The following is a 20,348-nucleotide window of genomic DNA, read 5'->3' on the forward strand; positions in this document are numbered from 1 at the left end:
TTTTTTATTTTTTTAATGATTTTTTATTATATTATGTTAGTCCCCATACAGTACATCCCCGGCTTCCGATGTAAAGTTCGATGCTTCATTAGTTGCGTATAACACCCAGTGCACCATGCGATACGTGCATTTTAGAAAAGGTGTTTGGCCCTTCGGTGTGGAACGTGACCACACTCTTCTCGGCAAGCTATTTCCAAGCGTGCACCCTGCGTGTACCCTTCTTTTTTATGATACTGGTAAAAGTACTGGTACTTGCTTTAGTTATTAATGTAAGATTGCTTTGTAAGATCATCATTCATGAAGAGATTGTCCAGAACTCTTAATTTCATAAATACATCGAGCGAGAACAAACCTTTCCCGCATGTTCATCTAATATATTACTCTGTCTTTGGCTGGTTTTACCTATCTTTAAAACAAAAACAAAACAGAAAAAAAAGGGGTGTCTCCAGGTAAGGTGAATGTACATTCTTGTTTGTCGGTCCATTAAGCTGTTTTAACAAACCTTGCTGGTCAGGTGGTCCTTTTGTGAAGCCCCAAATCCCTCTGCGACATTTTGAATCTATTTTTTTTCCGATTGTTTGAGAAGGTGTTTGTTCTTTTTTTGCATATTTATTGCAACTATTTCAAAGAAAGCAAGTGCAGAAAATAATTCATTAAATTTGAGAGTCACTGTGATTTTGTTGAAAGAAAAAAGAAGTCTGCATAAGGAAGACTTAAACCTTTATCAGTACCCACTCTGAGCTAGGTGGGACTACAAAGCACTTCCGTATACATTATCTTATCCGGGCTTTCTACTTCTCAGAGATAAAAAGAGATTACCACTTCACAAGCCCAGAGAAGTTAAGTGATTTGTGCAAGGTCACACAGCTATTACTTAGGAATTAGGGCTTAATCTACAGCCCAACTATAGATAGTATGGAAAAATCACTAGAGGAATTTTAATTTAAAATTTTACCTATTGTCTTCAATGCCTTTTCTTGCTGCTCTTAATAAAACTAGTTTTTCTTACATAGCCAGAAAAATCACCATAGTCCTCTCCCTACCTCTCATTTGTATGCCATGATTATGATAAGAACTATGAACCTAAAATACCTGTCAGCCTTAAAATCCAGTACTTTTCTGGGAGAATTCAGAGCAAGAATCTGTGAGTCCTCCTGGGAATCATCCGGGGAGGAGGTGGGTGCATCTTAGGCTGGCTTCTAAATTCTACATCTGAACTGAACACAACGTGTTCTTTGGGGGATTGGGGGGTGAAGTCTACCTACACTAGCCATAGCCCACCAGTGAGTCCTCTCCCCCAATCAACATACAAGGCAGGAGGGTTTTTGTTTTTTTTTTTAAGATTTTATTTATTTATTTGACAGAGATAGAGACAGCCAGTGAGAGAGGGAACACAAGCAGGGGGAGTGGGAGAGGAAGAAGCAGGCTCATAGCAGAAGAGCCTGATGGGGCTCGATCCCACAACGCCAGGATCACGCCCTGAGCCGAAGGCAGACGCTTAACTGCTGTGCCACCCAGGCGCCCCAGGAGGGTTTTTAAAGAAACCCTTCCATGTTGATGAATTCTGTTGTTCCAAATCATTCTTACTGAAGTAAGAATCATAAAATGATCCAAGCATATGAGGTTACAATTTCAGTATCCTGATGCACTTAGAAGTTTGATTTAGAATCTTCATCAAAATTTGAGCCCTCTTTCGTGGGGTGAACAGATGTGTGTGTATGTAGGTGGGCATTATCCTGGCCATTATTAATGCGATCCACAGAATAAAATGAAATTTGTGATAAACTAAGTTTCCTGTTTTTTGGATAATATTTTTTCATCGACTCCCTAGTAATTCATCCTGCTGTCTGTGCGCAGCTAACACTCGCTCCCAAATCGAGTGACTTCAGATTTTAATTTAGTGGAAGCGTTAAAGAAAGCAGATGATTCCCTGTGATAAGTTAAAGCAGATATCTTCTAGGTGAAAAGTTAAAGTCATTTATTAGAGGAGATAGTGCTGTGATATTCTTCAAACTGACGCCCAACACGAGACCAGAATCTAAACGATCAGCTTTGGGCTCACGATAGAGAGATAATTTTGAAACGGATGATCACGTTTTACACTGGGGCCATAGAGGCAAGGAACGTAGAACACAGTAATTACAAATTTAGTCTTGATAAAACACTCTCCATCCTGTTTAAGTCAGCAGAGGTTAGCTTGCTCGGATCTCCACTTTTAATTGGTTTTGGACTTGGGTTTTTAGGGGGCGGAGGGCCATGTTCAAATTAGAAGGATCACTGAGAAACCGTGAGCTGAGGGGCAAGCTAGGAAACAGTTATTTGCAGAAGCTTTTATGGGGCCTTGGTCAAACACGGATACCTGTGGAACAAAAGTTTTTTTCTTAACCTAAGATGTCGAAAGTTATGTTTCTTGCCAGCGAAAGAAATTCTGTGTGCAGGGGAGGTTAATGACGTTAAGTGTGTGCATCTTAACCATTATATTTTTGCTGTGTGTCCAGAGTATATGGGCATGGCCCTTTCTTGTAGAAAGATTATACTTTTTCAGCTGTAAGTAAAGTGGACGTATCTTGTTGCTTTTTAGCAGAGAAGCCAAGTCCCTTTTCTTTTCCCCAAATTTGGGTCCTCATCTGATCATTAATACTTATAATTGGCTGTCTTCAGCTTTCCATTAAAAAAAAGCCTGTGGAATCAAACAAAACTGTAAGCTAAGTTTTAAAATAGAAATAGACATTTTGAAAACACTTCAATGACTTGGCTGCCTTTTGACAAATGTTTGTAGCATTTTGAAAAAAGCCAAGTTATTTATTTAAACGCATGCAAACTCTCTGCTAGCTGAACCCCATCGTTTAACAATAAATGATGCTTTTGCTGATAGATGATTCTTTTTATGCAGACTAGCAAATGAAATAGGAGATGGTGTCTGAAGGCAGATGAGCATTCAGCTGCCTAATGCCTGCATCTATTATAATATGGTTAAAAACAACAACAAACTCCCCAAAACAGTCCCCCAAATCCAACCTTAAATTTGCCAGTTCCAGTGCTTTTTCAGTGGATTGACGGTCTTTATTCCCTTTGCCCTCTTTCTTTCCCTTCTGTAGCCCAGAAAGGTCAGTGGTTGAGTGGATTTTTTGACTATGGATCTTTCTCAGAGATCATGCAGCCCTGGGCCCAGACTGTGGTGGTCGGCAGAGCCAGGTAAGGGCGCTCTTGTTTTGGAAAGTCTTCTTCCTCCCAACTAAAAATAAGAAAGGAAGGGGCCATGGCTATCGAGGTTTTTGGGTTGTTGGGGTTTTTTTTGGTTTTTGTTTTTTTACCAATAATGTTCTCTTTGTCTAAACTTTCTAAGAATATTGGATTATAGACATGCCCAAGGCAGCATAACTGGAGTGCTGGTTCCCAGTAGTCATTTACTGTATCACTCCAACGATGCGTTTCATCTGAAGTCTGGTTTTCACATTTCCTTTTTGTGATACTGAAAGAAAAGCTCTTTGAGGGCTGTAAAGCCCAAATACAATAGCCACAGCCCACCAGTGACCTTCCCCTTCCCCAAAGACCTTTTTCTTTCTGAAGTAGGTGACAAATGAACCTGACTCCTCTACCTTGCCATGGAACCCAAAAGATCTATGTAACCTAGAAGAAGTTCCGTCCTGGCATCAAGATTATTTAAGTGTAACAAATGCACGATTCTGGCTTATCATCAGATTTGAATTGCAAAGAAAAAAGTTTACCTGAAACAGAAATGAGTAAAATAAACTGGAATAGATTTGCCGGGCTACCTCTATTTTTCAAATGGGAAATTGAAGTTTCTATTAAATTTTAATACCCACTCTAAGAAGTGCTTCACTCACCAGCAAGCTCTGCACGAGATAATCTGTGGCGCTCGCTGTAACGAGCACCTGCCAAGGCTGATCTTAATCTCGTTCTGCACTGCAGAGACATGCTGCCCTAGGGACCCACATCTGGAGCTCACCTTCCTCTCGGGGGCAATCAGTTCTCCTTATCTTGGTGAAAAGTGGCACCTGCTCAAGATTCTCAAACATGCCACATTGGGTTGAGATTTAGATTCTAGCCTTGAAAATAATTCTAGGCTTTGTGGTTCTCTCAGTACAGCAGGTCAGCACGTCTCATGCTGCCAATGACAAGGAGCCATCAGATGGCAAATCCAACAGACAGGATCTTCCACTGTGACTCTGAGTAAGAGTCAGGCCTGGAGTCAGCCCAGACTGAAACTCACAGGAGCTAGCTCCCGTTTTCTCTCCCGTCTCAGGTCTTCTACCCTCCCCACAGGCTTCTGGGGCCCAGTGAGAACCATTCTTTGTGCCTGGCAAAATTCCTCCTGGGGAGGGGGCGTGGGGGATGCACTAGAGAGAGAGCCCTCCTTTCCCGCATCTGTCGGGTTTTTTTTACAGAGGGCCTCACATCACAGTCAGACCAACTCTTTTGAAAATTTGCCTGTTACCTGTGCTGCTTCAGTCTTCCTGTCTGTTAAAAACATGACAGATTTTAAGCCACAGAAAGTGAAACCTTTGTTAAGGTCTTTAAGATCCTCCCACGGGAAACAAGAGAATAATGCTTTACACTTATGATTGGAAGAAAAGGGATTGTTCTGTGAGCAAGATCAGTCAGCTTGGCTTTAGTTAGCTCTGCCGTTGTTTATTGCAACCCTCACTCTGACTTCTTCCTTTCTTTCCATCTGATGAGTTCTGGGCTTCTTACTCCAAACACATACACATGCTCACGAGTATATAAAACACAAATGGAGCTAGCTTCTTTCAAAAGCAATGGCATTTCGAGAAATAAATATAAATGTATTCTTCTGGGATTGTTACTGTAAGTGCTGCCAAAACTCATCTTTGGTATGTATGTTTGGAATATGTGTGCTATTGGCTGTAAATTGTCTTTTATTATTCCATGGCACCTTGTCCAGGGACACACTATAAAACAAGATGTAGCATCTTCAGGGCTGGCCTGATAAAATTTATATGAAGTATAATAGAAAACAGAAGTTGTTCTGAGCTGTTTTCAAGTTCAATAAATAACTGTAATACTCGGATAAAGATGTTCTTTATTAGGTCACATGGGCCCTAATATATAAGTTATAAGTTACCGATTTAGGGTGGCTTTTGCAATTACAAGTTTCCAGTTGGATTGTTAATCATTGTGAACAGAAATATTTCTAAGCCCTCCTGTGTACCTCCTGCTCGTTGTCTGGTTGTCTAGAGGGCTTTTGATTCTGATTCAGTGCAGGCAAGTGACAAGGGGGTGGGTGGTCCCCATTCAGGCCCCTGTCAGGCCTCTTGTGATGACAAGAATCCATTTCCAGTAGCCAGTGTAACAGCCAAAGACCATCCTTCATGGAAAAGTTTGTTATGGAGATGCTGCAGGGAATGAGAGACTATAAGCCATCCCAGCCTCGGCCCCAAGGAATGTAGCTGAGAAAGTGAAGATTGAATCACGTTTTGCAGAGTAAGGACTCACCCTGTACCTGCAGCAGCTGCCACCCCTCCCCCCACAGTCACTCTCCCTCTCTTTCTTCCTGATTTTTACTAGGAAATCTTTCTGAGGACCAAGTTGGGAGGTGTCATGCAGCATAGATGCAGAGGCTTTGAGCTCCTGAAGAGTTTTTTAAATTAACATGTTGGAGATTAAATGCATACTTTAAATACAGATCACCTATTTCACCGAGAGTAACGACTGCAAGTTATCCCTGTGCCACTGCTCTTTTCCAGAGAAAGAGAAAGTTAAGGGCTTATTTAACCACCTCTGTACCCTTGGCACATATTTTTCATCATCTCCATAACACACCTACACATCGCCCATTCGCATGCCCAGTGTAATTTCAGGCGCCTCCTACCTTTCAGACCTTTTCCCTCTGTCTTCACCAAAGAGATGCTCTAGAGCGAGCTGAGAAATTTCATTCGGCACCCACAGAAAAAGGTGTGTGCGTGCATGCATATGTGTATGAGCACACACATCTAGACTGTGGGGTCTAACTGCTGAGACTCCCCTAGTACAACCCTGGGTTTAAATTTATCATGTGATGGAGAGCAGGAGTGATTCTGAGGGTAGTCTCCTACCCCTACAAGAGTCAGATTCCCCCCCTGTTCTCTGTATTTGCAGTTTCCAGTCTCCCCACACACACCCTAATCTTTTGACATGGGTCTGGAAAAGAAATGACTGACCTGTTTACATATATTGGGTTCTTCTTTGGCTCATTTTTTATCAGGCTAGGAGGAATACCTGTGGGAGTGGTTGCCGTAGAAACCCGAACAGTGGAACTGAGTATCCCAGCTGATCCTGCAAACCTGGATTCTGAAGCCAAGGTTGGTAACCTCGAGTACCCTGTGCTTCTGTGCTCGGAGCTGGCTTTCCCTTCTGCAGAGCCTGTGGATATACTGGGGGCATTGCAAGCCACAAGTTTTGGAGGGAATGGTAGTCTGCATCCTTGAATAATTTCAGACTGTCATGTGCTCACTTTTAAGATGACTCTAAATGGACTACAAGCCTAAATTCTAACTAAAAAATTACTTAGGCCTTTAGAGTGGTCTTGTTGATGCTAGAGAACAGTGTGTGTTTGTTAGGGAGATGGTCTTACGGAAAGGCAGCTGAGGGCTCTTTGGTCCCAGATTCTCTGAACGCGCACATGGATGAGCTATTACTAGAATTAAGAAGTCCGCCCTAATGGCAAATGTGAACACCACCACACATCTCTGTTTTAAAAGGGGTAGATTTTATTTTCACATCCTGACAAGAGTCAGAAAATGAGGGGTGGGAGGGACCAGGGAACAGGTGACTCAGCAGTGTCACATCAAGTGTCTGTTGACCAACCATGGTACAGAGAATGCTTGTACTAAACACGGGGTCAGAGGACTGGAGACTGTGTACAGTTGGCTTGTTTTGAGGACTGGTGGAGTTGAGTGACTTACAGTTGCCCTCAGGAAGCCTACAATGAGGATTCCCAAGACTGCGTTCTTCCATTAGAAGCAGTAAGGTTTCCTCTTCCTGACTGAGGAGTGGTGGTGGAATCAGGACTTAAAAAGTAGAGTATTTAACCAAATCAGAGATCCAGGATCCTTTCTTCTTTTTGACTTCAAATATGATCCTCTCGATGAACAACAGCAGTTTCTGTTTGTTTGCTTTGGTTGAGTTTTTAAAGTAAACAAGTGGGGGCGCCTGGGTGGCACAGCGGTTGGGCGCCTGCCTTCAGCTCGGGGCGTGATCCCGGCGTTGTGGGATCGAGCCCCACATCAGGCTCCTCAACTGGGAGCCTGCTTCTTCCTCTCCCACTCCCTCTGCTTGTGTTCCCTCTCTCGCTGGCTGTCTCTATCTCTGTCAAATAAATAAATAAAATCTTTAAAAAAAAAAAAGTAAACAAGTAAAATCTTGTTAACCTTGTCGAAATTCCTCCTCAAACTCTGTTGTTAATTGTGTCTCCCTTTTTGATTTTCCCCCATAGATAATCCAGCAGGCTGGCCAGGTTTGGTTCCCAGACTCTGCGTTTAAGACCTATCAGGCTATCAAGGACTTCAACCGTGAAGGGCTGCCTCTGATGGTCTTTGCCAACTGGAGAGGCTTCTCTGGTGGGATGAAAGGTAATTGGCCTGGCTCTGGGCTGGAGGGGCATAACCGTACAGCACAGGGAGGGAGGGTTCACACTGGGCAGAGCCAGCCGGTGTCCTGACAGTCCGTCACCCTAGGCTTTTGGGGGATTATACTTCCTCTGAAATATATCTTCTGAGTTGCAGCTTGAGTGCATACATACTGTATGTTTTTCAGTTCCATACAAAATTTCGGAACAGTCTACTAGTGTGATCTAGATGGGCTGCTGTTGTGGATTTAGCTGTCACAGGTGAATGAGGGACTGTTTCGATGGTCCTGGGGAATTGTGATTGTGCTAGCCTCTGTCCCTCTTTTCTGGGCATGATCTTTGTTGATGCTATGCTCTAACGCTCTATCGTGACTGAGGTAGATACTGAAATTAGCCTTCACCAGAAGAAAACAAACAAATTCTGTACCAGAAGCTGTTCTTTGTGGTAATTTGTGGTGTATTTTATTATTATCCAACAACAGCCCATTACTATACAGGCTCTGTTCTGTGCTATGGGAATCACTTAGTGATGTAGGCAGCTAGTATCACCATTTACTGAGAATCCTCCCTGTGCAGAGCCACTGTGGATGGTTCAGGAGTACCAAAGGAAATTCTTTCTCCCTCTCATAGCAGCGAAGCTCTCTCTCCAGTGGCTAGAGATTGGTGGCCATGCTGGGGCCAGAGACTACTTACCAGGAGGGGATGAATACACTGGTCAATGTCAACTTTGTTCACTGGGGGACACCTGAAGGTTCTGAAGTAGTAGAATGAGTTAGGGGAATGGAAGGAGGGAGGGGTTGGCAATGCTGGAGTAGAGTGGTCAGAGATCAGGACGTATAAAATGTGAAACAATGAACCCAGAAATAGCTTGGGGCAGGAGCATCTTTCACTCTGAGGGAGGAAAAGCCTGAGAAAGTTACCCTTTTACAGATGATCAGCTGTGTGTGAAGAAAGATTAGAGCCTTGTGTCAACAACTTTCCCTTCACCTGGCTCGGAAAAGCCCTGGACGGCCAGGCTTCCCTGGCAAAATACAGAAGACTAGGGTGGTTTTTCTTTTCTTTTTTTAAGCTGTAAAGTTCCCCTTTGCCCATATTTGCTAGAGAACTACTACATTTTGCACTTTTCTTGGGGGAGACTTGGGCTGTACGTGCAAATTAATGTTTGTATATTTTTATAGACTCTCAGGTGAATTATTTTATGACGAAGAGAATAAATCAGTGGAAATGCCGTGCGATGTTGAAAGCATAGGTTAAACAAGTCAGTCCTGCACATTTTTATTGAGTTCCAATGTGTAGCACCCCTGCTAGCTACTTCTGAGAATACAAAACTGAGTCAGAGACAGACATTGCCTCAAGGAGTCAAGAAAAATGTCTTGAACAGAATACTACAGTGTTGAAAAGAGTATGATACTGTCCTGAAGTGGTTTTTTTCCGGGGGAGGAGCCTGAAAGGCCTTCATTCATATACGTGAGGTTTATTTGGCATCCAGTTTCACTTGATCCCAGATTTCTTTTTTTTTTTTTTTTAAAAGATTTTATTTATTTATTTGACAGAGATAGAGACAGCCAGTGAGAGAGGGAACACAAGCAGGGGGAGTGGGAGAGGAAGAAGCAGGCTTCCAGAGGAGGAGCCTGATGTGGGGCTCGATCCTAGAACGCCGGGATCACGCCCTGAGCCGAAGGCAGACGCCTAACCACTGTGCCACCCAGGCGCCCCTGATCCCAGATTTCTTGGCTGGAAGATTTACATTAAGACTTAGAGAAGGCAATGCTGGTACTCCTTAGTTACCCCTCTTTCCAGGGGCCATCGGGAATTCACTCTTCCTGACATTACTTAGGAGTAAGCCAGCCTGGCTCTTTTGTCCTAAGGAGTTCGGAGTTCAGAAGTTTGCCGCTTGTAGGAAAAGCCTGAGCCCTGCTGTGTGTTCTGGCTCAGGCCCAGATTGGCTGCTAGCCGTGTAACAATAAGAACGACAATTAAGATTTGTTGAACTCCTTTTACCAGAGGCTGTGCTAACCATTTTACACGCACTGTCGTCACATAATCATCACAACAAGCCCTTCTAAGGGGTAGGCTATGCTATTTATTGGCATTTTATATACACTGAGACTTAGGTAAAGTAAATTTCCCAAGATCGTTTAGCGAAAAAATGACAGAGCTGGGAGAGGAACGCAGATCTGTCTGGCTTCCTTTAGCACAGTTGGCTGAGTTTAGAGCCTAGGACCAAGCCAGCTCTACTAGGACATCTCTAGAATAGACTGTGTAGGTTCCTGAGAAAGTTATTAGCCACCCACTTGCCCTCTGCTTTGAAGTTGTCCTTGGTTATTGTGACAAGAAACTTCAAGAGTTCAGATAGGAGTTGTATATTTTTTATTGCCGCAAAATATGCATAATATTTATCATTTTAACCATCTGTGACTGTACAATTTAGTGGCATTAAATATATACACAGTGTTACATAACCGTCAGCACTAAATATACCCAAACCTTTTCATCATCCCTGACATAAAATCCGTACCCATTAAACAGTAATTTCCCCCATCCCCCTACTCCCCTGCCCCTGGTCAAAAATGAGTTACTGGCCGGGTATAGACGAGGGCCAGTTCTGCCTTCTGAATTTTGGTGCTGCTGCATCCGTTCACACATCACTTAAGATAAATAAGCTTTGGGGAAGATAGAGATCAGTGTGAATGTAGGAGGGGAAAGAACATCGCCTTTCATATTTACATACAGGTCAGGATGTTTTCTACATATTATCTCATGTAAAGGGACCTAAGCTGAGAGTCATTCCATATCCCTTGGGGAGATGTTTGCAGTTTTGGTTTCAATACTGGCTGGGGATTATGCAGGGAGGGAAAATAAACAATTATGCCATCCCTCAGTGCACACAAACACACAGCCAGGAGCCGACTGCACTGTGGGTAAAATGACTCCAAAATTGTGTGTAATGAGTAGGAAAAGATTAGAGACAGCTCTTGCTATGCTGAAAATTGACATTAGTGGAGGGAAAAAAAAACTCTTTACTAGTCAGCCTAGGAGGTCTAATTCGAGCAGTAAAAATATAAATAAATAAATAAAAGTATGTCAAGATGGTATTGGTGCTTTTTTTCCAATGAGTTCTATCTGGCCGGAAGGCTATTCAGCATAATGCAAAATTAAATTATAAAAACTGGCTGAATATTTAGATGGAAGAGCCATTTGGAAGCAGTTTATTTAGACGAACCGGCAATGACCCACAACAGGGAGACATCAAGCGTGAAATTTACTAGAAATTAGCACCAGGGTCCCAGCCTCAGCATGAATAGCTTGATAGGATGCAAATCCCAGTGATATTAAGCTGCCTCACTGCTGGTGCTACGGGGTCACTCTCAGTTGGCTTTTCATGTTATACTTATTATTTTTTCCTGGGACAGGTTATAAATAACAATAAAAAACATTTATTGAAAACTTTAACTGGAATGAAAGTCTATTTTAAAGTCTCTGATTACTCAGTTGTCGAAATACTGTGTCAGCCAGCCATAATGAACTGATGAGACACGTTATGTATGTGCGGCTTGTGTGTGTCTAATGTTTACCTTCAGCTTCTAACAGATAATCTCGCCCCAAGCCAATAAGATCTGTTCCAGTTTCAAGAGTATGGGGCACCGTGGAAACACCCTACCACCCTGCTCCCTTGTTTGGTGCATGTGGCTGCCACAGTTTATCCATGTTGTGTAACAGTGAAGGCCCTAGGCAGGGTTGGTGCCTGGATGCTGAGAACACCCTGGAAAGGCTGTGTGAGCACATGCAGATGTGCTTTGCTCATAGTGCTTAGGAAGTGCCAAGCCCCCGCCTCTCCACTGAAGAACCTATCGGTATTTTCCATTCTCAGTTGCTTTTCTCATGGCCTGAGAACTGGCAGTCAGCATATGCATAGCTTTAAAATTCCCTAGACTGAGGTCTAGCCTAAACCCCTGGGAATACATTCTCCCCTGCGACTCTTGGTTGTGCTTTTTTGCTGTGTCTCAAATATGAAGGGATTTCAAACAAACGTGTCAGACTGTAGCCGGTGCTTCAGCCTGCCTTTCAGAATGTGTGGTTTGGGGCCGCTGTGATACATCATGAGCGTGTTGTTTGTACAGTTTGTTTCGTGTGTGTCCGTTTATATTTTAATAGCCTTTGTTGCTTTTTGGGTGTTTTGATGGTTGGATTGCAGGTCTGTTGGTGTTCTAGGTTAGATGGAGGCATTGTTTTCAGTCCCAAGCGTGTCAGCTTTAATGAAGCCTGATACCCCTTCGCTGCTCACAATCATGGGGCCTGGAGATAATTGCTCGGCAGTCAGATCCAAGCCCTTCAAGTAGCTAGTAGTGTCATCAGTACAATTGCTGACGTTTCCGAACATACAAAAAAATCCAGGAGAAATTTACAAATCTTCAGTCATGTATTCCAGTCTCTTTTCTGGTTTTTTATTTTACTCAGCCATTGTATCAGATGCCGGAAAGCAGGTTACCTCAGCCTCATGCTTGTTCCTCCCAGTAAGAACGAAGTCACGGAAAGTGGACTTCAGAGCCCAAAAGATCTGGGTTCGAATTTTACCTCTGCCGTTTATTCACTTGTTTAAGCCTCAGTTTACTCACCGATAACGTGGATGGAAGAACATGGTTTTCTAATGATTAAACGAGTCATATGTATGTGTATATGAAATCATGCTCCATGGTACACAGCAAATTAGCCATGGTGATGAAAAAGAGAGACCAAAGTTCATTTCACAACAGCAAAAAATGCACACAGATTCAGCTTCCTCCCAAACTGCATATCCTACAAACTTGAGTTTTTAAAACTTAAATAAGTGGGCGTACATTTTAAATAAAGTCCTTCTTTTCTTTCTGGGGGCTGAGTCTGTTCATCACAGGTAGTACGGACAGATTTTAATTTAGATCTTTAACAAACAGAAGTGAGGGAAGAGCCTGGAAACTGTCTTCATTTACCTCTACTTACTTTTTCCTCTCACATAGGATGACTTTGCACACTGTTTTCTGCTGTTTCACTTTCTCCTTTTATCCGCGTTCCATTTCTTCTCTCTGCACGATACCACCGAGGGCCACTCCTTTCTCTTACTTGTTCTGAGACTGAGACTGTACTCTTGGCAGCACTGAAAAATGTACTGCTAATTACACAATTATTTTATTATGTAGCACTGGTTGAAATATCCACTAAAGAATTAATTTAGTTAAAATAATTTGAACTGAGCAATTATTTTCATAACCGCAGAATTAGCGTAAAGCGCTTAAAGTCCTTTATTCCTGCTCTTCATACAGCAGTTGTGTAATTAGCAGTAAATTTTTTTGATCTTTGCTTTCCTCCCAAAGGAATAAATGTCTTTGCTCTGATCATACATACAGAGTATGTGACCATACACATTCCTCATAGAGTAGGGAGTTTTTCCTTGGAGCAACTTCTGAATTTTTGGAGTTTCTGAAGTCGTCCCAGAGCGGCCAGGCCCGGCAATGGAGAGAGGCATATACTTTGCAGTGAAGTGTGCTCACTGATGGTTTGTACAGAGAGAGCCATTTTTACTTTGGAGAAGGTGGCGGTTTAATTTGCCAGTAACTACAATGAAAGCATTTTCTATTTGGGTTTGCTCTTAACTTTCTGAAAAATGCTCCTCTGCTTTGGATTTCCAGAATTGATTTATTCCAAATTGAGATCCTTGCTTTGATAGGAAAGTTTGAACTCCGTTGAACCTGTTATTTGGTGTTTAGAAAGGATCCATTGTGGTTCCACAGAAGTCCTCATTAAACATCTAGAATCATAAACCTAAAACTTTAGCCATGTGTAGACTTCAGGGGGCTAGGAGATGGGAAGAAGTCCATAAATTGTTGGGAAATAAATAATAACCGATCCTACTTTCCAAGGACTCACTTTATTGATGCACCAGGGTGCCTTTTCTTCAGGCTGCTCCTGGCCCTGGGGGGTTACAAGGTGTGCTCTTTAGCAAAATGAAGAGGTAACTCTTCTTTTTATGTGGCCGTGTGATATTTCCAATAACTACATATGCATTTTAAGTTTTTTCTCTCATTGATGCCCTGATAAAGATGCACCTGTTAAAGAATTTGTTGTTCTTTCTGGTTATGTTCTTTCCAAAGTGTGTATGTGCTTATCCGCTCCTTCAGCAGATGCTTCCTGAGCACTAACTGTGTTCGAGGCACCAGACGAGACACTGGGGATACAAAAAGGAAAGAGGCCGTTTTTGAAGATAAAATTTTTGAAGGCTTCATTTCCATTAGCTGCACATTTTAAGAGCTTATCATATTCTAAGTATCACGAGAAGACTCGAAAAGAGCTCGAATAGTTCCTTCCTTCAGAAAACTTAATGTAGTGAGAGAGATCACATATTGACATGAAAAATACTCAGCATTTGTAGAGCAAGTGTGAATTAATGTGATGAGACCCGAATCCAGCAATTCAGAAAGGCTATAAAATGGATAGGCAATCCATAGGGCTTGCACACTGTGTCTTATGAAAGACAGTACACTTCTCTTGTGCTTTTGAAGATCCCCTGGAGTCTTGAACAGAATACAGGTGGAAATACCCCTCCTCTCAGTCTTCTGGGTGGCTGGACAGGACCCGGGGTGGCTGAACCCTCAGGCCTGTTACCTCTGGTATGAGTAGTCTCCTCGTGAAGGCACAGTGTGTTATTTTCTGTGTGTGCCATGATGTGAACAATATTTGGAAGCACTGTTTCACGATTTCTGATTTGTCTCATTCTCCACAGATATGTACGACCAAGTGCTGAAGTTTGGTGCTTACATTGTGGATAGCTTACGGGAGTGCTCCCAGCCAGTGCTGGTGTACATTCCTCCTCAGGCTGAGCTCCGGGGGGGCTCCTGGGTTGTGATCGACCCCACCATCAACCCCCGGCACATGGAGATGTACGCTGACCGAGAGAGCAGGTAGCGTTCCTTCTTCATTTCCATTCCCTGTCTCTAGGGATTCTCTAACTGTTGGTTTCCTCCTGCAGAACATCATAACCAAGAGAACTTTATTTGAATCTGTCTATTCCCAGAGGTCTCCAAGGTCAGTGAAAGAGATTTTCTAAATAGTGTCTGCTAGGATGAGAAGGAAAGCAGGTGGGAGTCAGGCTTTCCCAGTGGGATCCCACAGCCCAGATTCTTGTACCAAAATGTCCTCTATTCCAGGCACTGGGAGAGACTTGGAGAGATTCTCTCCTGTTCTTGTGCAGATAGGCCTGATGACTCCCTCTTTCTTAGATATGTGACAGAGGGAGCTCAAGGCAAGTTGGAGTGGAAGGACTAAATTCTTAGTCTGTGGAGTTCTAGGGTCTTCACCCAGCTCTGCCACTGGCTGGCGAGGAACCCAAAGCAGTCTTACGCTCCTTGGACTGCTGCTGCTTGTCTGTGGGATGAGCTGCTCGTCACTGAGTGCCCCCACAACACCCACATTCTGTGATTCCAAACCAGCGCTGCTCACTCTGGCATTGTAGAAGGCTTGGGGAACACCGTGCTCACAGCACCCAGAGAACTGCAAGAGAAGGTCCCAGGCTTTTGTCGGGAGGTGGTCCTTGAAAATACTTAAGTAAAACAGACCACATCCAGCTTACTTTCATAATCTGTTTTCAACCCTTTCCAAAACAGGTACATTTCACATTGTTTCCTTGACATTTTCCATGCCAATTCCTGCCTCCGATCATTTTCTCAGAGTACCTGTTTCTTTCCCCGTGATTTTAGCCTCCTACTTCAATAGCTGCTTGGGAGAGTCCAGTAGTTTTATTGCAAAATCACTAGGCTAGCTGTCTGTACTGAGGGACTTACTATTTTTAAATCCAAATCTAGTCCCTGATCTGATACCAGATCACAGACAGTTCCTCTGCAGACTGTGGAACAAGACCACCTGATTGCAGATGCAGTCCTGTCATGTGTTAGGCTTGGACAAGTCTCTTAATGCCCTTAGTTTCCTCCTCGGTAAGCTGAGGGATACTCGTTGCTTCCCTCATAGGGGATGCAGACTGGTATAGGATTGCTATGAAGCTTTATATGTAAGCACTTAGAACAGTGCCATGTATATAGTAAGTATTAGCTGTAATTTTTTTTTCTTAATGTAAAAGGTGGTGGTGGTTGTTTTTTAAGTTGTCTAGGGTCAAGTTCCTGGTGATAGGACATCGTCAGTATGCACTAGAAACTAGAAATGACTCTGAGACCTCTCTATAGCGGTAGGCAGAATGTTTTCCCTCCCGTGAGGATCCTGCCAGCAGACTGACCGCTGTGTGTGGGACCCATCGGCATTGACCCCTCATTGTACAGACTAAGTGCTGGAGGTTGTTCCCCTGCCACTGTGCCCACATCGTTGTTTTTTTTTTTTCCTGGAAAAAAATGTGATTCCTGTTACCCTTATCAGCTGTAGATGGTGGAGTCTGTATTCCTCTTTTGAGATGGAAGTAGACTGGTGTGGTAATGAGAATTATTTTAATTGCTTTTTGCCTGGCCTTTCTCACACCCCACGTAGACACTTTCTGATGCCTCTTCCCTCCCTGGGGTTCCTTCTGTGAGCCATGGGTGGCCAAAACCATAATGAAGCTATTTCCCAGTCTGCAAATTGTAACCGGCCTCATTCTGTTGTTCCTTTAAAGTGCCTCTATTTCTGTTTTGTTTCTCTTGGATCCAGGGGATCAGTTCTGGAGCCAGAGGGGACAGTAGAAATCAAATTCCGCAGAAAGGATCTGGTGAAAACCATGCGTCGGGTGGACCCAGTCTACATTCGCTTGGCTGAGCGATTGGGTATGTCTGCTTGTCCTCCTGGCAAATCAATGAGCCATTCAGCTGATTTGTAATGAGTGCATTCATAGGCCAGGGGAGGAGGCACTGAAGCATTTGATCAAATTCATGATAATCTTTATTTACTGTCCTGTATATGGTAAGAGCCCTGGTACAATGAAATAGTGTATGTAATAGGAGGGAAAGTGGGACCTAAAAAAAGCAAAAGTCACCCAAGTTTTCTTCTGGTATTTTCTTATCATGCACATAACCCATCTTCCTGGCTGTGTGGATGTCCTTGCATAGAATGATTAGCTAGAAGTTGCTGTGGGGGAGGGGGGGGCAGGCTAATCAGGCAGAGAGTATGCTAGGCTTCAATGTCCTGTTTCTGTCTGTGTCTTTGGACTAGCCTGCCTCGTTTCTGAGGGATGTGAGAGTCAGTGTCCTGGGACAGAGAAGCTGGAGACCTACCCAGGTGGTGTTCGGGGGCCATCCCGAGCTAGAGAAACAGAAGTAAAGATTGTGCCCTGTGCACTTCCACACAGAGGCCGTGGCAGCAGTAGCCCGGGAACATTGTGCGTGATGCTTCCAGCCACTACTCTCTTGCTCATTTGTTTTTGGAGCTTTTGGAAGACACTGCAGTTTGCACATAGGCCTGAACCCTGGGAGCCCTGTGTTGAGTCCAGAGACCAAATGAGTTTCAGATCCCTTAAAACACATCTTTCTGCCCAGATCTCCCATCGAGCCCCTTGCTATGTATTAGTTAAGATAATTGCTTGAGGTTCTTTTTTTTTTGTTGGTTTGTTTTGGTTTTATTTTTCTAAAGGAACGCAGTGGTTGGCTTTAAAAGGTAGTGAAACTCTGTGAATGGAAGGCATAAAAAAGAGAGGTGCTAGTTCATTTTTTGTTTCAAATAGTGACTTAATAAAGTACCATTTGTGGCCTCTTTATACGCTCACCATCTAGAGACACAAAAATTTCCAAGCGCTTGTCTGCACTCCAGAGACTGCACATCCGGGCAGTTTGGAGCCCTGAGCCAGCTTGCTTGCCAAACACAGTGACTGGGGTTCTAATAAACCCTGTGTGCGTCCCATTGTTTGCCATTAGGTAACAACCGCCAATAACTCTAACCCATCTTGGCCTGATCCTTTTATGGGAAGTGCATACATACAACAAGAATTGGCAAAGCTGTTTCTAAAATCTATTGCCACCCAGAATTGTTGAGGTGGTGTTTTTCTCTTTCTTCACCAAACAGGATAATTACTTCTGACCAGCCCTATACACTTTAATTAAAGTCGCTGCAGCTGAAGAGCAAGTTACTCACAACTGTATAGAGAGAGAGCTCTAAAAGCTTCGGCCACTGATAAGCATCTCACTTAGATGGCTCGTAATTGCTCCCAGCATCAGGCAATCGTCGCTGCCGTTTTTACCACTAATTCTGTACAAAGGCAGCAGTGCCACAATTGCAGGACACAGTGAATTGTGTAATTTTCTCTCCTTTTTTGCTTTTTTCATTTTTTCTTCTTCTTCTTTTTTTTTTTTTTTCTTTTTTGCTGGTTTTCTTTCTGGCCAATTTAAAATTTGTCAAAGTCGGTCTTCTTCTGGATCACTGCCCTTTGATATTTCGCGCACTCCATTTGCCACAAACAAGCCGCAGGGCCACAGTTCATGCTGACTCTAGCAGAAGCAGAGAGAGCTCCATTTATCTTACACTGCCTGCTGAATTCCTACTCATTAACTGGGGGTTCACTGCCTCTTTTTAACCCCCCAATGGCTGTTATCATCCCTTCAGAGTAACTGGGTGGTAGGAAGAGGGATCCTCTCTAACATCTGTTTGCAGAACCACTGGATGGTGAGGGGTGTGGGGCCGAAGCTTCTTTCTCTTGAAGGAAAGTGATATCGCTCCCACCTTCACCCAGCACCTTTTAACTTTTGAAATACAGGAAGGAGAGAGGGAGGAGATTCCCAAGTGATGGCCGTTTAATCATTTGTTACAAATCATCTCATTATCAATTTCCTCTCCACATTGAAGAAAACCGTATTTATTTAACCTTGACCAAAATGGCACTAGAGAAAGAATCCTTAGTCTGCTAAATGGGAAGCAGGCTCCGGCCCAGGGCAGGTTGGGAACATGAGAGTGGATCTAGAATAGAAATAGTCATGTACAAGTTTCGGTTAGGTTACGTGCAGGTAAATTGTTTTAACTCCTCCAAACATTAGCTTCTTCATCTAAGAGTGGGGATAACGCCCCCAACCTCGCCACTGTGAAGATTAGACGAATGTGCGTTTGCTTTGAATCCACGAAGCATTTTTCAAACATGGGGATTGGCGTCATTTCCTTCCCACATGACTCGTCAGAAGAAGCAGGCCCCCACGCTTGGTATCTCTGTGGCATGGGTCTGCTTTTGGAACAAGTGGTCTAGGAAAAGAAATACAAAAGAAAGAGAAGAAGTGGTGTTGTCCCTCAGGCAATTGTGGTGTTTCAGAGAGATCATACATACCAGGTGTATCTGTGGGGTCACAGGCCAGCAGGGGTGTTACAGGACATGCTATGAACTCAGCTCCTTTGGGGTTTGCTTTGGCTTTTGGCTTCTTTCTCAATCAGTGCCTAGAACCAAAGACTGCCAAGATGCTTTTTCACAAAGTGGGTGAAAATGACCTCATTTTCCAGACTGAGAGGGTAAGGCAAAAAGAAGACTCAAATCATAAGACACAAAATAATGTACGTGAGAGCCCATAATGGGATTGTAGTTCCCTGTGTTCTACTTTTCTCAGGATTTCCCCAGATTTTACCTCAGCTGAATACTGAGCCTGATCAAAACTAGACAGGAATTCTTTCCCTTTGTTATCTAAAGCCAATTCCACTGAGAAAAATCTGATTCAGGAAAAAGCCTGTAGGAGTGGGTGTTACCTTATGTTCCCCAATCTCTTCCCAGATTGGCCTCTGCACTGGGGAGCACGCTGTCAGAACACTTAGACAAACCAATGCACAACTGATTAACTGCGTTCAAAAACATAATTACTATTTATTCTCTAAGGATAATGAGTAATATTTAATTTCTGAACCGCTAACTTCATCTCTTTCAGATTTCTTATTTTTAAAAGCTGACCTTTCGTCATTTTATATAGTTCGTTTGGGTAGAAGGTGAATTACTAGTTTGTAGTTCCGTGATTATCATAGAACATGAAAACAGCACATACATTGATTGCTGATAGAGGTAAAGAGAGAAAGAAATGTGATATAAGCCCAAATACCATAGTGTTGCACCGCCGGATTCTCAGAACAGGCTTGGTAGAGTCCGTGCAGGGCAGATATCATCCTACCAGTCTGGTTACCTTAAGGAAATTTAATTCCTTCTCTGGACATAGAACCCCAGCCCTCCATGGCCTCTTCGTGTCTCCCTGACATCCTTCAGCCTCCTCAGAGAGCCAGGAGCAGGGAGTGGCTGCAGCGTAAGATGGCCTTCCTAGCCTGGCCTCTTGACGCCAGGACCCGAGATTTTCTCCTGGATCCTTACCCTTGTCTTGTGCTAGGAGGGAAATGACAAATCAGTTGAGAGAGAGCGAGCGCTGTCCAGTCCAAGCGTGAAGCAATCATAAGTTCCCCTCCGTCCCTCTCCCTCGACACAGTCTTTAGGCAAAGGAGCCACTTCGTGAGATGCTATCCTGCTCCAGACACACGTTTCGAATGTGGCCCTGTTCCCAGCCAGCCGGGCAGCCTGCCAGGCAGCAGCTCGGCTGTGCCCACATGGAGCACGCCCTGAGAGGGACAGTCTGACTCAGGCAAGGGCAGCTCCGGCTGAGCGCTGCGGCTGGCCTGCGCCGGCCCTTCCACCCAGCACACCCTCTCCCCAAGGCAGTATTGTGGCTTCAGGTGAGGATAAATATGTCCACAGACATCTACGGGAATGCCTTCCTCCCAGGCCTTCTCTTTAGGAGGAAAAGGACACTTCCTTGGGTTAAGGGGATTCTGGGGTTAGGCTGGTTTTCTGGCAGAAGTGATCAAAGTA

General features: G+C 43.7%; 1 protein-coding gene across 7 annotated transcripts in view; it reads left to right on the forward strand.

Annotated features, from left to right (window-relative positions):
• The window catches only part of ACACA (acetyl-CoA carboxylase alpha), a 277,490-nt gene that overhangs the window by 235,889 nt on the left and 21,253 nt on the right, over positions 1-20,348 (forward strand). For all 7 annotated transcript variants that reach the window (XM_019805579.2, XM_019805581.2, XM_019805580.2 and 4 more), the window contains 5 exons: positions 3,099-3,195; positions 6,227-6,323; positions 7,457-7,592; positions 14,343-14,520; positions 16,250-16,362. In XM_019805579.2, the coding sequence (XP_019661138.1) occupies positions 3,099-3,195; positions 6,227-6,323; positions 7,457-7,592; positions 14,343-14,520; positions 16,250-16,362 (621 nt within the window). The remainder of the gene's footprint in view (positions 1-3,098; positions 3,196-6,226; positions 6,324-7,456; positions 7,593-14,342; positions 14,521-16,249; positions 16,363-20,348) is intronic.

This window comes from Ailuropoda melanoleuca, chromosome 13, assembly GCF_002007445.2.
Source record: "Ailuropoda melanoleuca isolate Jingjing chromosome 13, ASM200744v2, whole genome shotgun sequence".
NCBI classification, from domain to species: Eukaryota; Metazoa; Chordata; class Mammalia; order Carnivora; family Ursidae; genus Ailuropoda; species Ailuropoda melanoleuca.